This window comes from Podarcis vaucheri (assembly GCF_965113315.1).
Source record: "Podarcis vaucheri genome assembly, chromosome: 2".
Taxonomy (NCBI): Eukaryota; Metazoa; Chordata; class Lepidosauria; order Squamata; family Lacertidae; genus Podarcis; species Podarcis vaucheri.
Genome location: NC_138760.1, coordinates 945,226 through 969,731, shown reverse-complemented (window position 1 = coordinate 969,731; position 24,506 = coordinate 945,226). Strand labels below are relative to the sequence as shown.

Genomic DNA, 24,506 nt, shown 5'->3' with positions numbered 1-24,506 from the left:
GATATTTTATTGTATTTTAGGTTTCTATGGAAGCCGCCCAGAGTGGCTGGGGAGGCCCAGCCAGATGGGCAGGGTATAAATAATAAATTTTTATTATTATATTATTACTATATGATAGCCATGTTCAAATATATAAAAGGATGTCACATAGAGGAGGGAGAAAGGTTGTTTTCTGCTGCTCCAGAGAAGCGGACACGGAGCAATGGATCCAAACTACAAGAAAGAAGATTCCACCTAAACATTAGGAAGAACTTCCTGACAGTAAGAGCTGTTCGACAGTGGGATTTGCTGCCAAGGAGTGTGGTGGAGTCTCCTTCTTTGGAGGTCTTTAAGCAGAGGCTTGACAACCATATGTCAGGAGTGCTCTGATGGTGTTTCCTGCTTGGCAGGGGGTTGGACTCGATGGCCCTTGTGGTCTATTCCAACTCTATGATTCTAAGTGACTCTGAGGAAGAATAGTTAAAGATAAGGAGCGTTTAAAAGTTTTTTTGTTAATACACAATAAAAAGTTATAAAAGAACAAGAAGCGTTTGTGTGGTGATCTGAAGAGGACAACGACCAGTCCTGACAGGAAGGGCAGATTTTGTTTACAACAACTGAAACAGAAGTCACCAGACCTTTATATGTAGTGAGAGGGTGGGGAGGGATATTACTCAGAAGGGTGGTGGGAATGAGTGATTGGCTAACAACTGCAATTGGTCTTACAGGAAAAAAGCAAGAGATGAGATGGCCAAAAATAGCTTTATCATGTATAATGAAATAAGAATCTAATGTCTCTATTCAGATCAGATCTCTCCATGGTTTTAAGTTTGGTAATAAGTTGTAATTCAGCAACTTGTAATTCAGCAACTTGAAATTCTTTTGTAATATGACAGCTACTTTGAGATCTTGTATAGAATGTCCTTGGAGATTGAAGTGTTCTCCTACTGGTTTCTCTGTCTAGTGATTCCTGATGTCAGGTTTATGTCAATTTATCCTTGGCGTAGGGTTTGGTCTGTTTGTCTAATATAGAGAGCTGAAGGGCACTGCTGGCATTTGATAGCATACACATTGTTAGAAGATGAGCAATTAAATAGTCCAGAGATGGTATGTTTGATGCTGTTGGGTCCAGTGATGGTGTTTTTACAATGGATAGAGAAAGTAATAAAACATAGTGTCAGGGAACTGCCATCGGAGGAACAGGTGGGGAAAGGGCTCACGGAGGCTGGGAGGGACTCAGCAGCTGAAGCAGGGACCAGCAGGGGGAGAGGTGGGTCTCTGGTGGAAAGTCTCACGGAGGCTGAGAGAGACTCAGCAGCTAAAGCAGGAACCAGCAGGGAAAGAGGTGGATCTCTGAGGGAAAGCGAGCAAGAGGGAGGGGTCAGGGACACGTCCAGCGAGAACAGTGGGGAGGTGTCTGAAGCTCCCATTGGGAGACCCATTCCTCGCTGGAAACTGTCACGACGTGAGTCCAGAAGACGTGTTTCCGTTAAGGAGCTTTTATGCTGGAAACGATTCCGAAAACAACCACTGTCGGAATCTGCAAGTGACTAGAGCAGACATGTCTGAGGAGCTCCGTCACAGACAGAGGTTTGTGGAGTTGCACAAACTCTGAGGGACTACGATTTTACGCACAAGCAGCTCATCATCCCATCACACATAGATAAGCAGAGCCAGGAAGAGATAGACAGTGATCTGACATGGTCAACTCCTCCTGTCTACTCAAAATTGTTCTGGAATAATTATCCCATACAGGATCATAGGAACATGCAAGCCCACTCACCATGACAAGGTGATGATCCAGTGAGTGAGCATTTTTAAATAGCAGCTAGAACACCAAACAAAATGCTTGAGACAGGGGGGCCCGCTAGGGGCACATTGGAAGATGGTCAACAATACCATCTCTCTGGCTCACACGAGGTAATTAAGAGGCTGATATGGGAGTATGCAGCCTCCCTTGTTACCCCAAGGGAATGGGGAACACTGCCTCGCCTGCGGTTGCCATGAATCACCCCCGAGTTCGAAAGAAGGGGGTGAGGGCACAAGGCACACAGCACTCATGTGGGACGGCTCTCCCGGACACTGTCTCTGATCGCGCGGCCTGGTTGCAGCAGCTCAAAATAAACAATTAGAGAGAAGCAAGTGCACATATTTCGAGTGAAGAACGGGAGTTAAGACTGCTAACTGAAGTGACCTCTGTGAAGTGGAGCGACGGGTTGGATTCAACAGGAAAATAAAGCAAGAAGAAGACACATCAAAGGGTTGGTATGCTGGAACGGGACGGAATGGGGGGGGGACTTTTCTTTTTTTATCTTACGTGATTACCTAACAATCCCCCCCCCCCCCGGAAGAATCGTTGCAATTAATAATTATAAGCGGGAAAATTAAGAACTGTGTGGAAATGAATTACTAATCAAAAACTTGGCTTGTGGAATATTTGGAAAGGAATGAAAGGCCTTTGGAATGACGCAGTTACAAAAAGAGACTCGTTAGGAAGCAGGCCTGGTGGCAGGATTTACGATCGAGGGGGAAGAGACCATGGCTTTGTTATTATATCGGACTGTGAGTTTGACCTGGCAGAACCCCCTAAGAAGATCGAGGAGAGAGTGACAGGCCTGCAAGGATTAATGGGCAGACTCTAAGAATGTTTTGTACGGAAGTGCTGAAATGGCGTCTGTCTGTTTGAATATGACTCTTGGAGGAATGGAAAATTCACACAGGATATAACGTTTGTTTTTAACCCGCTTGTGGAGACTATCAGAGGTCACAAAGAAAGGAATATATGATAACAACAAGATGATGAGGAAAATAATAAAGAGAAGATTGGACAGAACTGTGAATACTATTTGGACAGAATTGTGAATATTAAATCAGCAGCAAGAGAGATGTTTGGATCCCTTTCTGAGCTTGAAGTATGGGTACCCCCAACAAAAAATTTTAAAAAATGGCTTTGTAATTTGGAATTAATGTGATTTGATTGGTTTGTTAATACAAATTATATTTAAAAAATGCTTGAGACAAAAGAGCAACACTATAAAAGCATAGCTTCTAAGAGCTATGGATAGATCTGCAAAATATTTCATATTATCTTTGCACCAAAGGGTTTTGCTCCATTTTTAATTGTAATTGAGAAAACTGTTTATCAGTTTCATTCCTTTAAAAATAAACAAATAAAAGGAAATCATACTCTGCATGACAAGCCACTGACAATACTAGCAATTCAAGGATATACAGTCAGCCTGTTTACTTAAGTGCTAGAATAACTGGACAAGGCTGTAAAAGACCAGCTACCAGGCAATAGCAAATCAATACCTCAAGAGAGTGGAATTAGACAAAGGTGCAAAAATGTTTACAAAGCATGGGAGCCAACTTCAGCCCCAAATGCAGAGAAAAGAAAGGTCCTATTGCCGCTGTGTGTTTGTTCTTCTCTTCTTTCCTATCACCAGTATACACAGGAGGAGAAATTTTCCTGCAGTCCTCATCAACTTATGACCTAGGACAAATTTTTAAGTTGGCGCTGGTCATCAGGGCCATCTTAAGTATATCCGGCGCCATGGTCCCTCCGGCACACACCCACACCCATTTCCCAGAGTTGTCCACCTTCTTTTAGGGAGGACGGCACTGCTGGAGGAGGTGGGCAGCAGCTGGAGGGCGGTTCCTCCAGTGGGGAAGAGCCGGAGGCTGGACGCGGCGCCCCCTGGCTCAGCTGGCCGCTTTGTGCTGCGGTGGCCACAGCAGATGGAGGCTCTGGGTGCGGCACTGCTTTGGCATGGCAGAAGCAGGCGAGGGCGGCGAGCTGATGCTGGGTGCTACTGCGTGTAGCCTCCACCTCTTCCCTGGCGCCCTTCAGAACTTGGTGCCTTGGGCCCCGCGGCACTAGCCTCTATGGGTAAGACGCCCCTGCTGGTTATGGAGTACATATATACTTGCACCTGTGGATTTAAAAAATTGAATGAAGAGGGAAAGAGCATTGGACAGTTTTATCTGATTTTAGCTCTGTGACTAAAACCTTGGCATCATATTACACACACACACACACACACACACACACACACACACACACACACACGAAGCTGTGATCTGCAGCCATTACCAAGTGTTTCAAGCTAGACCCCTATTACCTATCAGGTCAAACCTGTGAGTTAGAAAAGAGAAAATAAAAGCCAGTACCATTTTACAGCTGCAGTTAGGATTGTGATTAGAAAATCCATTGTCATCTTCTTTTAAGTTTGTGGAACGATGAGTGTCCTGTGCTTCAATGCAATTGGGGGTGGGGAGCATTTTCTTATTTGGTTGGAAGAATGGAAGTATTACTGTCCAGCAAGGATCTGTCCAATAGGATAAAACATTATTTTCATCTGCCCCATCCTTTTGCACTGCAGGGCAAGAATGCCACCGTCCCTAAAGTGCAGATCAAACCCAAAGCGGGCCATAGTGCTGAGAAGTGGGCAGCTGCGGAGTTGCATCCCAAGCTTGCAAATGGGAGAAGAATGCAGCTCTACCCCTCTGGAGGCTGGATCACAGGTGGGGTTGTTGGGGGAAGTCTGAGCAGTTTCCGGGCTGGTGAATTTTCTAAGTTCTGGAAAGTCCCTGATGCTGAAATAGAAACAAGAATCCTTAGTTGCCTCCAGATGCTTCTCATGGTTAGAATACAGCAAAAACAGAGACCATCAGATTGCACATTTATGGCAAATTATTTATTTGCAAGGCTTCATGTTTGTAAAAGGAATAGCTAGCTTTTTGACTAGCCTAAGTTGTGGGAACTGCCACATAGTCTCTGCGGATTAAGTCAAAATCCTCTCTCTCCTCAGCCCCAATTATCTGTTTCTGTAAATTGGACAAATAATAAAGAAAGAAGATTCCACCTAAACATTAGGAAGAACTTCCTGACAGTAAGAGCTGTTCGACAGTGGAATTTGCTGCCAAGGAGTGTGGTGGAGTCTCCTACTTTGGAAGTCTTTAAGCAGAGGCTTGACAACCATATGTCAGGAGTGCTCTGATGGTGTTTCCTGCTTGGCAGGGGGTTGGACTCGATGGCCCTTGTGGTCTCTTCCAACTCTATGATTCTATGATTCTATGATTCTATGAATGTATTCAGTCTCTCCCAAATATAATTTGGGAGAGACTTCTATTTATCAGAGTCTGTAAACCACCTAATCATAAAAACCGCTAAAGTCAAAAATTAAAATACAGCTTACCTAAAAATACAAAATAAAAATAGCAATTAAAATATACATTAAAAAATAATGGTCAAGGAGCATTACACCATTTCACGTGTAAGACAAATAGCTATCAGCTTTGAAAATTAGGGGATGTGTAAGCACATGGAAATTCGCAGTATAGGAAAGAACAGCCCAGGACTCTGCATTAGCACCTTAGGAAAATGAGAGACCTTTATTACATAGATCCAACAATCCTGGCAACTTCAAAAATATTAATTAGAACAGACCTACAAGCCAGGGATATTTTTAAAAACCCAGTAATAAACAACTACAGGTAGGGCTGAAAAGATCAAATCTGAACTGAATTTGTAAGATGTGAGAACAAATGATCACTTTCAGTTTTCTACTTATCCAGGAATTGAGACAAAGTTCACATAGGATATGCAGTGTCTTCCAAATGCTGCAGATGTAGCAAAATACACCCTTGCACAACTCTCTAATGGAAGGGGGGTGCACCCCCATGCATCAGAAAAATGTCGAGTAAACATGCTCTTAATGGGGAGAAGAGGGCTTCTTTAAGGCACTATTTTACATTTGCTGGTTAAGCAGCCATAATCAATGCATGGCTAAAAATAAATGCTTACCAAGTTGCACTGATAGCTTCTGAAGATACCGTGTAACGTCTTCTATATAACTTTGACAAACTTTCACCATCTGATGGACTTCATCCAACTAAGGAAACAAACATTTTAAAGGTCAGAACCCAACAATGGGATCCCAAGAAAGGACAGCCTTCCGCTTCAGTTTCATCTGGATATTCCTAGGATTTGCTTTTCAGAAGAACATCCAGATCTATTAAGCAACAGAAATCAGAAGCCACCTTTCCATGGCGAGTGGACCCTGTCGCCTTCTGCTCCATTTAAACCTTAATTCTATCTGACTATGTTTTTAGCAGTTTTTACCCTTAAGCTGCCTTGAGCCCTGTCAGGAAAAAAGGCGGGGTATAAATAAATATATAAAATAAATATATAACTATAACAACACCACAGTAATTGGGGCTAGGAGCCACGGATAGCCTTATCCTCTGTGAATTCTGCTAATCCCCCTTATGGCCATCACTACAGCTTGTGGTGACAATTTCCATGATTTAACTGTGAACAAGGTCTTCCTGTTGTTTGCCCTGGATCTTCAGACATGACTCACCACTAGCTCCATGTAGTCAAAGACCTCTCCTTGAGAATCCAGTATTTTCTGGTAGTCTGGTTTGGCTTGAAGTACATGGGCCTGGGATGCCCCAGTATAGCTATAAGGCTCCTCTGGCACTTGCTTCAACTTGTACTCCTGTAGTTGCCTAAAAGTCAAGTTTCAGTGCTTAATAGCTGATGCCATCCAGCATACTAACATCAGGAAGCAAGTTTATAGGCTCATATCTGGGGGCAAGGCAATACAGGCAAGGCAAGACAATACAGCCCAATAGACTGATCTAGCACCCACATTTGTATTAGCACTGTGAGCATGCCGAGAAGTTCACATATATAAGTGTGTAACTGCCTTCTGGCAAACATGATGAGCCTGCTTTCATCATGGTAAGAATAGCCCATGCAATTGCATGATAATCCCTGCCCCTTCACCGGCTTCACAGCTGAATTGCATGGTCAGAGTGTTGCTGAGGCACTATAATTGTCCTGTACCTCCCCTGCCTCCCCACCACCTTTTTCTAGCTACAAACTTGGAACTAGGAAATGAAGCAAGGAGGCATAAGGTCAGGAACAACTAGAGAGTCAGGGCCCTGGCAACCACAAAATTTGACCTGGGTACCGAAGTCAGGCATATATTGTGGACCTCTGTCCGTATTTAGTTCTCTTTTTGCACACACACCCCTTAAGCTTCTCAAGTTTCTTTTCACTGAGTTAATTTTACAGCCTCTGGGTTACTTGTGCTCTGCTCAAAGTTCAATTTAGTGACCACCTCCAGTTCCTTGTCAAAGGGAAGATGGTCGCTCTAACCTGGATATATCCTCTGCATTTTTCTGGTAAGACAGAAGCAGTTCCTCCCAGGCTTGATCCTCTGCAGAGAACCTGGAGAATCAAGAGAAAAGACAACAGACTGTTTCCTTGAATGCCAAGGCCTGAGCACAATAGCCCTGCCCTGCCCTCCTGTGGTTTCCAGCAACTAATATTCAGAAGCACACTTCTTCCAACTGTGGAGGAAGAACATTGCCTCCAGTCCGTGAAGGCAGAACACAACCTCTTTCATAGATCTACCGTATTTTTCCCTGTATAACACGCAGATTTTTTCTCCAAAAAAGTAAGGGGAAATGTCTATGCGTGTTATTGAGCGAATGTGTGGTCCCTGGAGCCGACTGCCCCGAGTGCATCACACATTTTCTTCGAGGGTCGTCTTCGTTGCGGTCAGCAGAAGCCAGGGAAGTGCTTGCTAGGAGGTTTGGCCACTCTGATCGCTTGATTGTGTATGCAGCGCAACTGTGTGTTTGCTAGTGTGTGTGCTTTGTGAGTGTGTGGTTGCCTGTGTGTTTGTTCGCTAGCGTGGGTGCTTGGAGGGAGTGAGAGAGTGACTGACTGCTGCATCTTCTTCTGCAATTTGCCTTTTAAAAAATTGGAAGCAGCAGGGCAGTAAAAACCACCTCCGAAAGCCCCATTTTTCCCTTCTAAGGCTGCAGCTCGGTTTTGGGAGCCCTGAACCCCTGCCTTGTTCTTGAGGGATCTTTGAGGTTTTCCCTTTAGCTTTAACCCAGCTCCCTTATTTTACCACTTTATCTTCATTCTCGGTGTGGTAAACTGATTGCAGGCAGCCACACGTGCGTTCGAGCCTCCCGAGAGAGAAAGCTGTTGCTTTCCTGCATTCTGCCTCAGGGTCTTACTGCCCACCCTCTTCTGTTTCGTTACTGTGTTTGCTCAAACGGAACAAAGAGCAGAGAAAACCCCTCCCCTCCAGGCAAGCAGAGGGGAAAGCAGAGCGTCCTTCCTTCTAATTCCTCTCCATGCTCCGGTGCTGCTGCATCTAGGGACTTGCAGGCAACATGCAGGTGGGGGAGAGGGAGAGAGAGAGCAAGAGCTGGCTGGCTCGCTTGGGTGGGTGGGGGAACTTTTGCCTTCCTTTCCTCCCTCCGGTAAAACCCCTCTCCTGCATTATTAGCCAGCTGCTTCTCCGCACACCCCTCTCGGTGCTCCTTGTCCCTTCTATGTTTTTCCTTCCCTCCCCACTTAAACGTGGTTACAAAGCACGGATCCACATGGATCCTCAGGTCTTTGCATTGGGTCACCCCAAATTCGCCATCAGATCACATAGTATATCCATGGCTACAGCCTGCACCAAAAAAATAACGCACCCACTGTTGCCTGGGGCTGCAAAAACATGGTTACAAAGCACAGATCCACATGGATTCTCAGGATTTTTGCATTGGGCTTCCCCAAACTCAACGTCAAATCACATGTCTGTGGCCACAGCATAAAGCACAAAAATGATACATCCACTGTTTCATTCAGATTTTTTTCTTCTTGTTTTCCTCCTCTAAAAACTATGTGCATGTTATGGTCAGGTGCGTGTTATCGAGCGAAAAATACGGTAATCCTCTTTCAAAGCCCTCTGAGTGAGTGGCCATCACTGCCTCCAGGGGAAGAGAGCTGCATATTTTAACTATGTGCCGTGTGAAGGACTTTCTTTTATTCAGCCTCTAGTACGCCCTACAAGCAGGGCAGGACTGAGTAGCTTTGCTCTGATGGGACAAGACTGCACATAAATTATACTCCTCCACAAGTTATTGAGAAGTTCCAAGATATATGAATAAAATATTCAAAATAAAATCATAGACCCCAGCCTAGATAGGTCTTACCTGACTGTCGTCTCCTTTAAGGGAGCCACCATGGAATTCAGCACTGGATCTGCTAAGCCCCTAAAATAGAAAGACTTAAATGGTTATGAAGTGTGGCAGAGGGACTCCTCGTAACTTCAGTGTAATTCTGCGGTGTTGTACTGTGGGCCCACAACTAATGTGAGGGTTACGTTCCGGGGATCGCACCTGAAGTCAAAATCATGTTTAGTCAAAACCAATTGGGTTCAATGAAGGGTAGCATTGCCAAAGTCATTTTTCCTGGAAGCCTGCTCCCTTTCTATTTTTGTTGTTGTTTTTAATTACCATGTGCGTATTTTATTCACATGTTTTTATCTTATGCTGGTCTGCAACCTTCATAAAGTTTGATGATTACCATGTGTGTAAAGCTGAATGCACACAAATTAAATGTGTGCAAATTGTGGGTTTACTGTATCTCGCTCTCCTGTTTAAAAAAGCAGTTTCTGGTGCTGCTCACAGGCCATTGCCTGAAGCTTAGCTGAGATTTTACTAGCCTGAGTGACAGCTTCATGTGATGAGGTGAAAACCAAGAAGGCAATCAACCCAGGATTGTGTTAAGTGCACGATTGGGACGAAGGGGAAGTAGCCATTACCCCTGGGAGTCCTCAAGGCATTTTTGCAGAGTTCCATCTAGTTTGAGTTTCTTTGTACAGTGGTTCAGATCTTCCAAAAGTAGGTTCACTGAAGGTAGAGATAAAGAGAAATCACAGTAAACAAAAATTCCATGTGATGTGCCAACTTAATATGGGCTGAAACAGTTGTTTTTCATCTCTGTTCCAGGGAGCAAGTCAGTGTATTCTATGTTCTATGTTCACATAATGTGACAGCAGGGTCAATAGCTCAATTTGAACCTCTGGCTCTCTCTCCTTGCATGACTACAACTCCTATCAGCCTTATATGGCCCTACTGGCGGAGGCTGACGGGTGTTGTAGTTCAGCAACTTACAGAGTGCTGAAGGCTCCCCACCCCTGGAGTAAACAGTACCAGGCAAACGGAACCATGGTCACCTAGCTTAAGTTCATTTCATATTCCTAGCTAGAGCATTGCGTGAACCAGATATGCACCCCAGAATATACCTCAGAATTCCCTGCAATGAACAGAGGTTCCAAGGCACACAGGAATACAGAAAGTTTCTGACATCTTTCCCCGTTGGGGATTGAGACTTAGACCTTCTGCATGCCAAGCAGGGCCTCTCCCTCGGAGTCAGGGCCTTTCTCTTGAGGCTTTTCTCCAGACAGGTCAACATGGAAAAGTGTTCACTGAAGGTGAAGAGTAAGATAGCCAGTGCATTCTAAAGACTGACATGGGAGTACAGTAAGCCTGCAACAACATGGGGGTTAGGTTCCAGGGATCACACCTAAAGCCAAAATCATGTATAGTCAAAACTCAATGGGTTCAATGGCAGGTGGGTTGCCAAAGTCATTCTTCCCAGAAGCCTGCCCCCTTTTTTTCTTTTTTGCCACAGAACTAAAGCTGAATGCACCCAAGCTAAACACACATAAGTTGGGGACTTAGTGTATTGCACAGGATTTCCTATGCACCTATGGTAGATCCTTAACAGATGGTCCTAGCTTTCGCAATTACTTCACCAGAATTGAAGCTCAACAATTTAAAGCAATGGGGTTATAGGGAAAGCAAAGGTGTATAACAGCAACAGTGTACTACTGGCCTGCGTCTTTTGCAAAGCTACTTCAGTTATGCCACACTTCTTCTTTGTTTAAGTCAACTGATGTTAAGACCCACCTTTCTGTTCAAAGGTTTCAGGATCAAAACCTTCAGTCTGCTTTAATGAACACTCAAGTTTCCGGACAGAGTACTAGGAGGGAGGGGAAAGAAAAAATATTTGTAAGCGGGGGCATTTGCTTCCATAGTGTTCATAGCATTCAGATAGAGAACTACTAGAAGGGAACAAGGCAGATATCAAATAGCACAAGAAAAGAGGAGCCACAAGCAAAAAAATCAATGCAGGCTTTTCAGTATTGTGGCCAAGGCAGCGTCTTTACTCACAAATGCCCTTTTATTCTCTATACCAGGAATGAGCAACCTGTGATTCTCCAGATGGTGTTGCATGCTGATACTGTTGCAAACTGCTTAGAGTGTTTTTTTTGTTAAGATACCGTATTTTTCGCCCCATAGGACGCTCCGTCCCATAGGACGCACCTAGTTTTTTGGGGGGGAAATAAAGGGGGGGGGAATTCCCTTTATTTCCCCCCCCCCAAAAGCAGGTCGGGGAAACAGAACCAGGTCGAGGAACAGCGGGATGGCGGCGCTACGCCTCCCTGCTGTCCCCCGAGCTTGTGGGGCTGGCCGATGTCTGCCCCGCGCGAGGGGCGCTCTGCTTCAGGCCGCCCCTCACGCCGGGCAGCAGGCTGCTATCCGCAGCGTGGGGAGCCTTGCTGGGAACTCCTGCAAGGCTCCCCACGCTGCGGATGTCTGCCTGGCGCGGGGGGCGCTCTGCTTCAGGGCGACCCGCCCGCCGGGCGGCAGGCTGCTATCCGTAGCGTGGGGAGCCTTGCCGGAGTTCCCGGCAAGGCTCCCCACGCTGCGGATGTCTGCCTGGCGAGGGGGGCGCTCTGCTTCAGGGCGCCCCGCCCTCCGGGCAGCAGGCTGCTATCTGCAGCGTGGGGAGCCTTGCCGGGAACTCCTGCAAGGCTCCCCACACTGCGGATGTCTGCCTGGCGCGGGGGGCGCTCTGTTTCAGGGCGCCCCGCCCGCCGGGCGGCAGGCTGCTATCCGCAGCCTAGACATCCCTGCCGGACCTCCCGTAGGGCTGCCTAGGCTGCGGATGTGTTCCTGAAGCCTGGAGAGCGAGAGGGGTCGGTGCGCACCCCTCTCACTCTCCAAGCTTCAGCAAAAGCCTGCATTCGCCCCATAGGACGCACCCAGATTTCCCCTTCATTTTTGGAGGGGGAAAAGTGCGTCCTATAGGGCAAAAAATATGGTAAAACATCAGTTGGGCCATGAGGACCCACATAAAATTGGTTTGGAGGCCCTCAAGCAAGTTAGCCTTCTTAGACAATGCTAGGTAACAGCTCCTGTGTCTGGCACATCTCTCTCTGGGGCTCTGACCCTGCCTCTACCTGCTGCTGGATTTCCACCAAGCCTCAGATGAAGACTGCTGGCTGAGGCACCACACTCAGCACATTACTGGGCAATTTTTTAAAAAATATGAGACAACAGACAAAAGCTTTCAGATGCAAGGAATGCCAAGCTCTAAAGAGTTCACAGTGCCCAAGTTTGGGTGTAGAAACTCAGAAATAGTCAAGTGAAGTTGGGATCTGAGCCAGAGCTCTACAGGCATATGAAGTGACAGGTCAAAGAACTTTAAGAGGGCAGTTGGAGCCTCCAATTGCGGAGACTGAGGCTCTAAAGCTAATTTTAATACATTGCACCTGCCAGTTGGAAGAGGAAATCCACTCCAATGATGAGGGGAAAGCATGACAGAAATGGATAATTAGGACAACATCAGCAACATACATGGCATTTACAGCAGTGGCAAAAAAGACAGGCACAACACAACAGCTACGTTTGTGCCCCAGGAATCTTACAATCTAAAATTTGGGAGTGGAGACCACAAGGTAGTCTGAAAGACATTGAAAGGGGGTGGGGGCAAGGAATGAATAAGACCAGTGATTTTTTAGTTTACTGCTTTTCTTAAGTCATCCCACCAAAAATACAGAGCAGCTTACAACTGCAAACTTAAAATCCCTTATCTGGGAGAAAATCCACTAAATTAAATAGGACTCACTTCTGAGTAGATATGGTAAAAACGACACTGTAAAGCCACAATTATTATTTTTTTAATAAAAAATAATATTTATTACTTTTAAACCTTACAAAAAGAAAAGCAAAAAAAAAGAAGAATAAAAAACATACAGTACAATATATAAACAATACACAACACAACATTAACACATTAAACAAAACAAAAGCAAAAACAGTTCAAAAAACACACATCATACCATCTCAATATCCTCTCTTTCATTCCCTTGTTTCATTTACCTCCTCTCACCACCCTTTTTGTATTCCATTTCTATTAATTATTTCAGCAAATCCTTTCCATCTTTCTCTATTTTCTGTCATATGGTTATCTTAACATATTTTAACCTTATTTTCCATTAAAACTAAAATACTTATTTATGCTTAATTCCTTAAAACATTTCTACTAAAGCCATATAATTTCCTTCCAACATTTTTCTAACACTCATTAATTTTACATTATTTCCATATATAAATTTTAAACTTTTTCCAATATTCTTCCACCGTCTCTTCTCCCTGGTCTCGGATTCTGCCAGTCCTTTCCGTCAATTCCATATAGTCCATCAACCTGGTGATCTTCTGTCTGAGGCTCTTAACTCTTTTCCAAGTCCCTTCTGCGAGTCTTCTTCATGTTTATACATGCACTTTACTTTGTCTTCTCCTGATCTTGTTCTTATTTTCCTTCCTTTGATGCTGAAAGGTAAATCTTGGGGAAATTCCCACCTGACAATGTTTTTATTCCTTCTCAACAAATCAGCCAAATCTCCATAGTTAAAAGTAAAATTCACAAGATATTTCCAGTCGTATTTCAAAGTTCCTCCAAGTCTGGCAGTCCCCACAACTCCAGTCTCCTCCTGACCCAAGTCCAGGTCCCAAAGGTCAATAAATCCCTGCATGAAGGGATCTATCCAACTTTCCTTCTCCAGCCCAAGAGGGGCTTCAATCCTCACAGTCTGGCTTTCTCTAAATTCAGTCGTAACAGGCATCAACCTATAGTCATCAAATTGCATACGCGAGGCTGGGGCTCTAACAACTTTCTCCCCCGCCTTCTCCTCAATTTGCCATGTCAAAGTAGATCCCTGTATCAATTCCTGAGTAGTTTCTGTATTAATATTCACTTTTTGTTCCAAGTTATCAATTTTTATAATCATCACATCCGTCTTCCTATGGAGCTGTTCCAGTGAGTCATTAATCTTACATAATGCAACCAACTAAGGCTTCTTCTGTCAACATTCTTAACGGTCCAAGGTCAATCCCAGATTCTCACGGTCTTGTCTTACAGCTGGAAATTCCCCCAGCTCCGCTCATGTAACAATTTCAAAGGCTTCCTCTAGGGGGAAACAATTTCTATTTGTATCAATCCTTTTAAGCACAGTTCCAACAATAAAGCTAGTTTCAATTTTCAATTACATTTACTCCTTTTTAAACGCAGAAGGAGACAATGGAAACAATGTATTTCTCTTCTTTAACTTACTGTCAACAAATGATCTATTCACAGTCAATGAGCATATCCAAAACTTCAGTCTTACTAGCAGCCCGTTTCCAGGTTCAGAGCGGTGGTAATTTGACTTTCTTCACTCTCTCCTGTAGGCTTACGAGGTCTAAAAATTCCCCCCTCTCCTCCTGCTTCCAAGGGGGAGTTTGATGATTTTAGCCGATGGAAGTTTAATCCTTTATGAAAAGCTTTCCAAGACTTTAGCTTGCAGCCTTTTTTGCTTCAGTCTATTTACAAAAGGGGAAGTGGACTTCCTGTTTGAAACCTCCCCGTTTCGGTACCAAATTAAGACGTTTAAAAATCCAATTTTTCGTTCTACTCACGGGTAGTTGTTTTAAAATCAAATTGTCCACAGGAAAAAGTCAGCGCTCTCCGGCAACAGCAATGCAACTTCACTCCGTGAAAGAAGCAGTCAATTTGAAGCACCGCGCCACTCACCCCACGTCGCTCCAGATCCCCGAAACCGGGTTTCCCCGCGAGTAGGGGAGGTGCAAAAGGTGCCAGCCGAATCCCACGTGCACAGGCTTCTCCCGCCTGTGATTTTTTGTGGGTCCCCGCCTTCGCCGTGGCAGCCAGACCCTAATTTCCACGAAGCGAATTCCTCCCGATCAGAGGAATTCAGCCATTACCGGAGGCGCTAACCCGGAAGTCCTGTAAAGCCACAATTAAAGCCTCATACACTAACATAAAAATGAATAAACAGTAATAAAGCCAATTTTATTCTATGCAATTTGGGTCACCTAATTTTTTCTGTGACAGACAGTAAAACAGGCAAATTTAAAATCATGACTCAGCAAAACTATAAATAACTAAAAGCCTGCAATAGATCAAATCCATCTTTAAAATAATAAAAATAATTTAATTATAATTTATTATTTATACCCCACCCTCTGGCTGGGTATAGATAGACAAGATGGAAACTAAAACCCAGGCATAAAAGCTGAAGAACTGCCAAACTACTCTTATTTTGCAGAGACAATAATAAAATAGTATCAGCAATGTTACAAGATCTTCACCTGATGCCAAAAATACAGTAAAGTGGGTGTCAGGTTAGCCTCTCTAGGGAGAGCATTCCATGTAGTGTGTGTCGTAACAGTACGTGTGACTGCGGAATGCAGTTTCACACACGTTAGTTTGGTTTTAAGCTGGGGAAGCTACAGAAACACGTTGCAGAATATAATAATGACATTTTTACTATTTGTACCCTGCCTATCTAACTATATGAAGCCTCTGGGAGAGATCATCAGGGGTTTGGGCTGGGTGTTCATCAATATGCGGATGATACCCAGCTCTACCTCTCTTTTAAATCAGAACCAGTGAAGGCGGTGAATGTCCTGTGTGAGTGTCTGGAGGCAGTTGGAGGATGGATGATGGCTAACAGATTGAGGTTGAATCCTGACAAGACAGAAGTACTGTTTTTTGGGGACAGGGGACAAGCAGGTGTGGAGGACTCCCTGGTTCTGAATGGTGTAACTGTGCCCCTGAAGGACGAGGTACGCAGCCTAGGAGTCATTTTGGACTCAGTTATCCATGGAGGCGTGTGTTCAGGGCTGCTACTAGCTCCATCTGGTACACAGGCTGAGACCCTACCTCCCCGCAGACTGTCTTACCAGAGTGGAACATGCTCTGGTTATCTCCCACTTGGACTACGGCAAGGCGCTCTACGTGGGGCTACCTCTGAAGGTGACCCAGAAACTACAACTAATCCAGAATGTGGCAGCTAGACTTGTGACTGGGAGTGGCTGCCGAGGCCACATAACACACCGGTCCTGAAAGACTTTCAGGCTCATAGTACGTTTCTGAGCACAATTCAAGTATTGGTACTGACCTTCAAAGTTCTAAATGGCTTCAGCCAAGTATACCTGAAGAAGCGTCTCCACTCCCATCGTTCAGCCCAGTACAGTGCTGAGGGCCTTCTGGCAGTTCCCTCACTACAAAATGTGAGGTTACAGCGAACTAGGCTGCACCCGCCCTGTGAGATGCCCTCCCATCAGATGTCAAGGAAATAAACAACTATCTGACTTTCAGAAGACACATGAAGGCAGCCCTGTTTAGGGAAGTTTTTAATGTCTGATGTTTGATCGCTTATTATTATTATCATTATCATCATCATCAATTCTGTTGGGCTGGAGAAACCCAGCCAGATGGACGGGGTTTGAATAATAAATTATTATTATTAATACTTACAACAAATATAAAAGCATAATAAACATTACACATTAAAAGGCTTCCCTATACAGGGCTGCCTTCGGTGTGGGTGCCACTACCGAGAAGGCCCTCTGCCTGGTTCTCTGTAACTTCGCTTCTCGCAGTGAGGGAACCACCAGAAGGCCCTCGGGAGATGGACCCCAGTGTCCGGAGTGGAGACACTCCTTCAGGTACACAAGGCTGAGGCTGTTTGGGGCTTTAAAGGTCAGCAGTAAGAACTAATAAAGAGTAGAAAGGAGAGCGTTTTTGTGAGACAGACAGCCTTACCCGGAAGCTGGAGTGGAGAAGTTGCACCATTCTGTCTGTCTCTGGCAAGTCCAGGCTGATTGCTTTACTCAGTTCTGAAAGTTAAGCACAATACCACTTAAAGTCCAATAACACTAGCCAGATAATTCAATTGTGCATTTTTAACATCTTTTCAGTACTGTACAGTACATTAAATAGTTGCGTAATCAAAGCATACCTGATTGCTAAGCTGTAACCATTTGCCATCCACCACAATTTTATCAGACGTGGATACAGATTGTTTCTTCACATCAATAACACTACTGCAGATATCTGGCTCCCCATTATGCCCAACATTTGTGACTGACCTGGCCTGCAATCCTACACACACTTGCCTGGGAGTAATCACAGGGATACTTACTTCCAGACGCGTATAATAGCATTGAACCATTAGGAGTAACACATATGCCTTTCCTTAACACAAATTAGAGAAATTGAATCATCTTCTGGACCCATGAGGAGGAGGCCTGAAAGAGATTTCCCACAATGGATTTCATCCTGCCATTAACACAAGTCTCTACTAGTCCATGCAGGAAGTGCACTTTTTGGACATCACAGTGCATCCATAACCACCACCTTATTGAGAAACAAGCCACTTCCAGCTACCATCCAGAACACACTACAAGTGATAACCGATTAATGCCTGCCCAAAAGACTCACAATCACGTGCAGCACTGAACCCGGAAGTGACCGTAAACGTCACCAAAAATGTCATTAAAAGGGCGTAATGGGGCAGGGTAAGATGTATGTGTGTTCCACCAACGTGTGAGGTGACAGGGAACAGAATCCTCACGCGAAATGGTCATCAACTGCACACAATCCACTATCTTCAGTCAAAACCTACAAAATATTATTTTTCTCTCCTGTTTTTCGGGGGGGGGGGCACACCTCCACAATATCATGGATTTTTAAGGAAAAACTACAATACTCATCTAGGAAGTAAATAAAGATCAACAATAGGCAGTGTGTCCCTACGAGTCACCTACAGTGGAAGCCCAAGTGCACCACTGCAAGCCAGATTTTCCTGAGATCAAATGAAACCATGATTTGAAGTGGTTGTGCCTTCTGGGGACCTGGTTTGTTAGGTATTGTTTGCAATAGCACACATGTAACATAAAACCATTATAAACACCAGGAAGGAGGAAGGGAAATCATTCCACAGAGGTCCGTGCTTCTGAGGTTGATTTCCAAATTGAAAATCATGGTTTGCAGAGAACAAGTGTTATATCTGTACCAGACCTGTGAGAGGTCTATATGTAGCTGCGCACATTAATTTTATCCAGAGAACAGAAAGGCCCTTTTTATGGAAGTACTGAGTCCAGTCAATGCAGGGTTGCATCTGTTCAGGGATAATACATTTAGCTGCTGCTATAAGTAATGAATATTTCTTCTATAGTTCCATAGTGATCGCACTGGTTGATGATCTTCAGCGGGCTAGGAACAAAGGCGAAAGCTGTTTCCTAGTTCTGCTGGATCTCTCAGCGGCCGTTAACACCATCGACCATAACATCCTTCTAGACCAGTGTTTCTCAACCTTTTTTGGGCAAAGGCACACTTGTTTCATGAAAAAAATCTCGAGGCACACCACCATTACAGCCCCGTGACGTCAGCGCGCAGCGTCACGCCGGGAGGGACATGAATTGCTAGCAAATTACATAATCACCTCCTTGAGGACTGGCTCATCTTCTCCGAGGGCAGAACCCCATTAATTAACAGCACAGACTCACACCATAGCCAAGACGAGGGGGGGAAACCTCAGTCATGCACAGTCATGCACATGTGGGGGCTAAATGAGGACGAAGACCGGGCAGAGAGCAGGGTTCAAATCACCCCACCTGGCCAGGACAATCCCTGGGTGCTCCCTTGGGCCACTCGCCTGACCCACCTCGCAGGGCTGTTGTTGCGAGGATAACACGGGGAGAACCACGCGCGCCCCCAGGAACTCCTTGGAGGAGAAAGCGGGCGATGAATGCAATGCACGAAATATATGAGAGGCGACCAGGTTTTGCAGGTGAGGGGCCCCCGCCAGCCTCCGCTTCCAACACCCGGCGCAACGACGCCAAAGTTTCCCCCCGGGCTCGGCTCGGGGAGCAGCGCTGCTCCCCCCCGGCTCCCCTTCGCCCTCCCGGCTCTCTCTGCCGCCCACTGAGGACCCCCCTCACCTGAAAAGTCCGGAGCGCCGGTGGAAGTTGCATGCATGCATGCAGGGCGCCGCGTTGCCATTGCATTGCACTGCACTCCATGCAACGCCTGCACGCATGCATTGCCTTGCACGCCCGCCAAGGGGTCTCCCCGCGGTCCGATGCGTCCCCTCCGGCGCGGATGCAGCATTGCAAAAATTAAAAACCCCCGACGCAGCCCTACCTGGGGGGCAGCCTCCGCCTCCGCGGGGATCCCCGGGCTCCATCCTGCCGCCCGATCTCCGCGGGGGCGCAGGCAGGCTGCGCGGGGTCTGCGCGGAAGAGCCCCTGCCCGCCCGACCGCCGCCGCTGCGCTCATTCCATGGCCGGGAGAAGAGCGCTTCAAACAAAACGCCCGGCCCGCCAGGCCACGCTGGGAAGCGTAGTTTGCGCACCCCGCGCGGGCGCGGAGCCCAAGGGCGAGGGGACTACGGATCCCGGCAGCCCCCGCGCCGGGAACGGAGGGGGAGAGGCCGGGTGCAGGGATGGAGGGACGGGTGGGCGAGCGAGCGAGTGAGTGGCAGCCGCCAAGCCTTGGCCAAGAGCCAGGAAGGGCCTCCCCGGAGGAGGAGGGAGGCGCAGAGAGGGAGGGAACCCCAGGGGTCATCTAGTGACGGCGCCCCAATCGAAAATTTGACTTTTTTATATAAAAAAAAATCTTTCGGATTTTTTAATTTTTCCCGCGGCACACCAGGCAACATCTCGCGGCACACTAGTGTGCCGCAGAACAGTGGTTGGGAAACACTGTTCTAGACCATCTAGAGGAGCTGGGGGCACTGTTATACAATGGTGTTATAGAATTATAGAATGCGGCAGCTAGACTGGTGACTGGGAGCGGCAGCCGAGACCATATAACACCAGTCCTGAAAGACCTACATTGGCTCCCAGTACGTTTCCAAGCGCAATTCAAAGCGTTGGTGCTGACCTTTGAAGCTCTAAACAGCCTTGGTCCAGTATACCTGAAGGAGTGTCTCCACCTCCATCATTCTGCCCGGATGCTGAGGTCCAGCTCTGAGGGCCTTCTAGCGGTTCCCTCACTGTGAGAAGCAAAGCTACAGGGAACCAGGCAGAGGGCCTTCTCGGTAATGGCGCCCACCCTGTGGAACGCCCTCCCATCAGATGTCAAAGAGATAAACAGCTACCTGACATTCAGAAGACATCTGAAGGCAGCCCTGTTTATGAGTGACATTTTAATGTATTTTTAATCTTTGTTGGAAGCCGCCCAGAGTGACAGGGAGAGCCCAGCCAGATGGGTGGGGTACAAATATATTATTATTATTATTATTATTATTATTATTATTATTATTATTATTAACCTAGCCCCAGCTTAGTCGTGACATTATGCTGAAAACATACCAGAAACATCCATGTGAAGAGGAGGCAAAGACTTCCGGCGATTAGTGCCCAGCTTCAAACTGTAGCGATTCAAGGAATGACGCACGACTCGTGGGTTAGGGAGATGACCAAAGGATTGGTTAAATGAAGTAGAAGCCTGTCCTGATCCAGGACCAAGATTTTGCAGAGGTCCTTTCTTAGGGCTGGGGCCGTGGGCATCCCCTTCGTTTGGACTGGGGCTTAGACTGCATTTTCTCTTGCCAATTTCTGCTAACACCTGAGTGTGACTGGCTCCTGGGTCACTCTGGATACCACAGCTGAATCTAATGTTATCTGGCTCAGAAGCACATCCTGCCTCCGTTTTCTCCTGACTGCACACATTTTCTAGAAAGAAGGGAAAAGAGGAAACACTAAACAAAAAACTTGCAATACTATGAAGTGCAGATCCAAGTATACACAATGGCAACAAAGTATACAACAGTGGCAGTTGACATTTAAATTAATGCATGAATTTAATAAATGCATGAATTTATTTTGCATAACAAAGGGCTTGAAGGTGCCATAGGAATACACTGTGGATCCACCAGTTTGAATGATCAAGAGGGTGAAGAGGAGAACTTCGACTACCTGAGAACAGCTTCTAAGCCAATCAGTGCCAAAGTTCATGTTGTAGCACCATGGCATGTAATGTGTAGGCACATCAAATTCTTCTTCCACAGGCACATCAAATTTATTACTGCAAATATAACATGCCTTTCAACCTACCAGGGGCAGTGAAGGCAGCTCACAAGATAATACAATGCAAAGGCAACCCAATCAAAACTATGTATCAGATTTAAAAAGCCAAAACAACTTTTTCTAAAAATAGAATTGCAGGATCATCAGCAGCAATGGCTATGTAAAATGAACCTACAGTTGTAAATGTCTGGGAGTACAAAAAAGGGTTTGCAAAAGGACTCTATATGGAATGGCCAGGTGGGCCTCCCCAGGAAGATGGGAGGTTGGAAAATAAAAATCACTAAATGGTATCCCTGCTTGCTTAATAGTAACCTGTCAGATTACCATCCTGACAGCATTGTTGTCTGGTTTAGTGCTTTTAATTCCAAAGCATCCCAGTTGAGGGAAGAGCCTCAACTGGGAAAGCAATGCTTATGAGCTGAAGCTGTACAAGTTTAAGGCAAACAATTTCAATCATCAATTTATTTGTTTTTATTTACTGATCTCCCGATTACCATCAGTGGAGTTTATTCCTAGGTTGCAGAGGACTGCAACCTAAACTGCAATTCAAGGGCAGTGAGATTCTAAGAAGTCCTGTGGTGTATACAGAGGATACAGATGGGAAGTATGAATTCGCTGCATAGATTAAAGCTTCTTACCTATTAGCAGAGTTTAGTTGGCATACTTTTGAGCTATCAAAATATTACATTTCCCCCTTCAATCACAATTTTATTTTTTAATAACTGGAAATGAACTGTTCAGTTTTTCCTGCCTGGGCAACAGAGCATCCATGCATACAGTAACCATGTAAAACAATTCAAAAACTATCAATTCCTTTACCTAATGTTGCAACATTTTTTCTATCTTCAAAGCCAGGCTGATTTTCTTTAGAAGAGTTCTAAACAAAAAATGAATATTTCTCATTACACGTTATCAGACATTTTTTTCCTCCTAAACAGGATTCTACAGGTTTTGCAATGATGTAATCTTGCAAGATTTATTATTTTCTTTCTAAATTTCAGCCCAACCTTCAATGCTCAATGTAATAACTTGTTAAATCATTTAAAGCCTAATCCTGCACACATTTTACATGGAAGCAGTCCCATCAAATTCAGTGTGTTGTATCCGATGACGTCCCATTAGTGCAAGGGCCTCCCTTCCTCAGAGCAACATGACTTCCTTTCCTTGCATGCCTACAGCTCCAAAATCTCCTCCGGGGCAGGGGCAAAACAGAATGGGAGGGTGGGGAGAGGAGAGAGAGGTAAGTCCCATTGTGTAAAATGAAGTCCTTATGGGACAAATTCACTGGATACAACCCAGTAAAATTTGCACAGAATTAAAGCCTCAGATTATGGTTTACAAATGTGAAGGCAAATCCAAAAGCAACAATGATCCATCCACTGAAAAAAGCAAAAACCAATAACAACAGCAGCTAATAATCCATACCTATGGAAAAAATAACCAATGCCTCGAGATTTAGGCAGCCATTGTGACAAGAAACTAGAAAAGAAACAGAGTGTTTCAAACAGTGTTTATATTCCAGTATGGTTATAAATGCATCACATTCCCATTAAACTACATTCTGTATGTGATCCACATCTGGAGCAAAAAGTGAGCATTTTAAAATTACCTCAAATAATAGGAAATACCCACCAGAAGTTAAAAAAGAAAAGTAAGACTACCCTTGAAGAAAAGATTAGAAATGCCTCCCTGCAACACGGTCCAAAATCAGTCGTGACCTCAAACATGATTAGTGCCCCAATTTCACATAATATACACATGTACCCAATTGCTCTAGAAGGTATTAGGACATGCTTTTTTTTTTTCAAAAAAGGGAAATGCATAGCCAGACCTGTCACTTGTGTTACAGATATACTTCACACTAAACACCCCACTTTTCTGCTACAAAGAAATGGGCACAGTATTGTCTTTTTGTCATGTACAGATACTTATTTTATTAACTGGCTCTCACATATTGGCCTATTATTATAGTAGAAATCGGACTGCCACCGTGTATGTTTTTAGCATAGCTTAATGTCTTTTAACAGCTGCAGCAATTGAACAGGTGCAGCATTCTCAAAAATGATGTCTGTTGGGTTTCATCAGGAAAGCAAGGTAGCAACCCTAAGTATGGACTGCTTGGAATTTGTTATTGCGGCATTAAGTTTTATGCACTTTATAGCTGGTAAAGAACACTTGTGTTACCTGTTGGGTGATGCCCTTTGGAAGACCGTCTTCTGTACTGAAAAGTTCAACAACAACAAAAATTAAGCCTTGGGCTTCTACCCCATTGCTCCAATACCTCATGCACTGCACCTTGCATTTCTCCCACACCACATTCTTCTCCCACAACTAGGACCAATTCACCTTCCACTTAACTTTTGCAAAGCACCTACATGTTACACACCTGTGTTATCATTAGCATTTCCTGTAGTAAATTTTATTTATTTTTAATTATTCAACCCCATTCTTCCCCTCCAAAAGGATGGTCAACACCTTATAAAGCCAAGGAAACAAAAAACAGCAGCAATGCAACCCCTGAGGTTGGGAGCAACCCTTTCCCGTGGCAAGCCCTGTCCTCTGCAATTCCTTACCAGTAGCAGTTCCGCAGGAATCATCCCCTTGAAAACTTTTTTTTGTTTAGACAGGTTTTTACAATATGGGTGGTTTTTGTTTTTCTTTTTTAAAAAAATCCAATCAGTATTTATTGATGCTTTTATTTTGCTTTTAAGGCGACTGTTGTTTTTATTATTTGTGTTGTAGCCCCATCTTGCTATACAATATATCTATGAAAGTGTAGGTTTTATCTACATTTGTAGATAAAATAACACAAACAGAATTAAAAACAGCATCAAGAAAAGCAAGAACACCAAGAGCAGCGCTCGCAATCGAGGCCCCAAGCAAACCCTTGCTTAAAATGGAACATTTCCCAGAGAAAGAGGGTCATAACCAGCTTCACTCCGAACAGCAGCGGCAAGTACAGTATGGCGCCCCGCCCGTTTCTCTGCTTCGCCTGCCTACTTGTGCGCCTCCCTCTGCATCGCTCGGGGTTGGGCTGGATGACCTTCTGGGATCCCCTCCCCCCCCCCCGAAAGGCGCGGCGGGCTTTGCCCTGAGAGGCCACGGCCTTCGCCGCCCGGGGATTGACTCCGTCGAACAGCGCCCCGCCCCCGCCGCCCGAAAGACCGAGGCGCGGAAGCTGCCCCCGGCCGGGCTCCCTCGCGCTGCCCTCCGTCACCTCCCGGGACAAGGCGCCGCCGCCGCCGCCGCCATTTCGACGTCGCCGCTGCCGCCAGAATCAAAGTAGCCCGCCGCCACGCATGCGCGCCGGCGCCCCACCCGCCCTCGGCCTCAGAGCCTTCTGGGAAGGTGCTGTTGGCTTACCCCGACGCATGCGCCTCTTCCTGTTCCCCGCCCCCTCGTAGAGCGAGAAAGGCGCGAGACGCGGCGAGGCGAGAGGGAGGCGGGGCCCCCGCCAGCAGGAGGCGGGGCGGGGCGGGGCCTGGGCTCCGGGG

At 45.6% G+C, this 24,506-nt stretch overlaps 1 protein-coding gene across 3 annotated transcripts; it reads right to left on the bottom strand.

Moving 5' to 3' along the window:
* Positions 1 to 3,082: 3,082 nt before the first annotated feature.
* Positions 3,083 to 24,319, bottom strand: DSN1 (DSN1 component of MIS12 kinetochore complex). Of its 3 annotated transcripts, none has more exons than XM_082213246.1 (12): positions 24,230 to 24,319; positions 23,197 to 23,233; positions 21,832 to 21,889; positions 20,296 to 20,658; positions 16,742 to 16,815; positions 10,756 to 10,828; positions 9,606 to 9,693; positions 8,995 to 9,054; positions 7,148 to 7,219; positions 6,345 to 6,492; positions 5,786 to 5,873; positions 3,083 to 4,575 (listed from the first exon to the last, which is right to left on the bottom strand). In XM_082213246.1, exons 1-12 carry the CDS (start codon positions 24,262 to 24,264, stop codon positions 4,478 to 4,480), a joined length of 1,194 nt encoding a protein of 397 aa, XP_082069372.1. In that variant the 5' UTR covers positions 24,265 to 24,319; the 3' UTR covers positions 3,083 to 4,477. The 3 variants fall into 3 exon arrangements, with proteins under 3 accessions (XP_082069372.1, XP_082069373.1, XP_082069371.1); XM_082213247.1 differs by lacking the exon at positions 24,230 to 24,319 and adding an exon at positions 24,013 to 24,047; XM_082213245.1 differs by lacking the exon at positions 24,230 to 24,319 and having other exon boundaries at positions 23,197 to 23,527.
* Between the last annotated feature and the right edge of the window lie 187 nt (positions 24,320 to 24,506).

What these genes read in the sequence shown, in the direction of transcription:
- DSN1 (XM_082213245.1), bottom strand. Translation starts at nt 23,298, where the DNA reads ATGAGGTATTGGAGCAATGGGGTAGAAGCCCAAGGCTTAATTTTTGTT. An exon ending in AAAAAATGTTGCAACATTAG is followed by an intron (nt 20,659 to 21,831) that starts GTAAAGGAATTG and finishes CCTTCTTTCTAG; the next exon opens with AAAATGTGTGCAGTCAGGAG. An exon ending in TTCTCCACTCCAGCTTCCGG is followed by an intron (nt 10,829 to 16,741) that starts GTAAGGCTGTCT and finishes CCTCCCTCCTAG; the next exon opens with TACTCTGTCCGGAAACTTGA.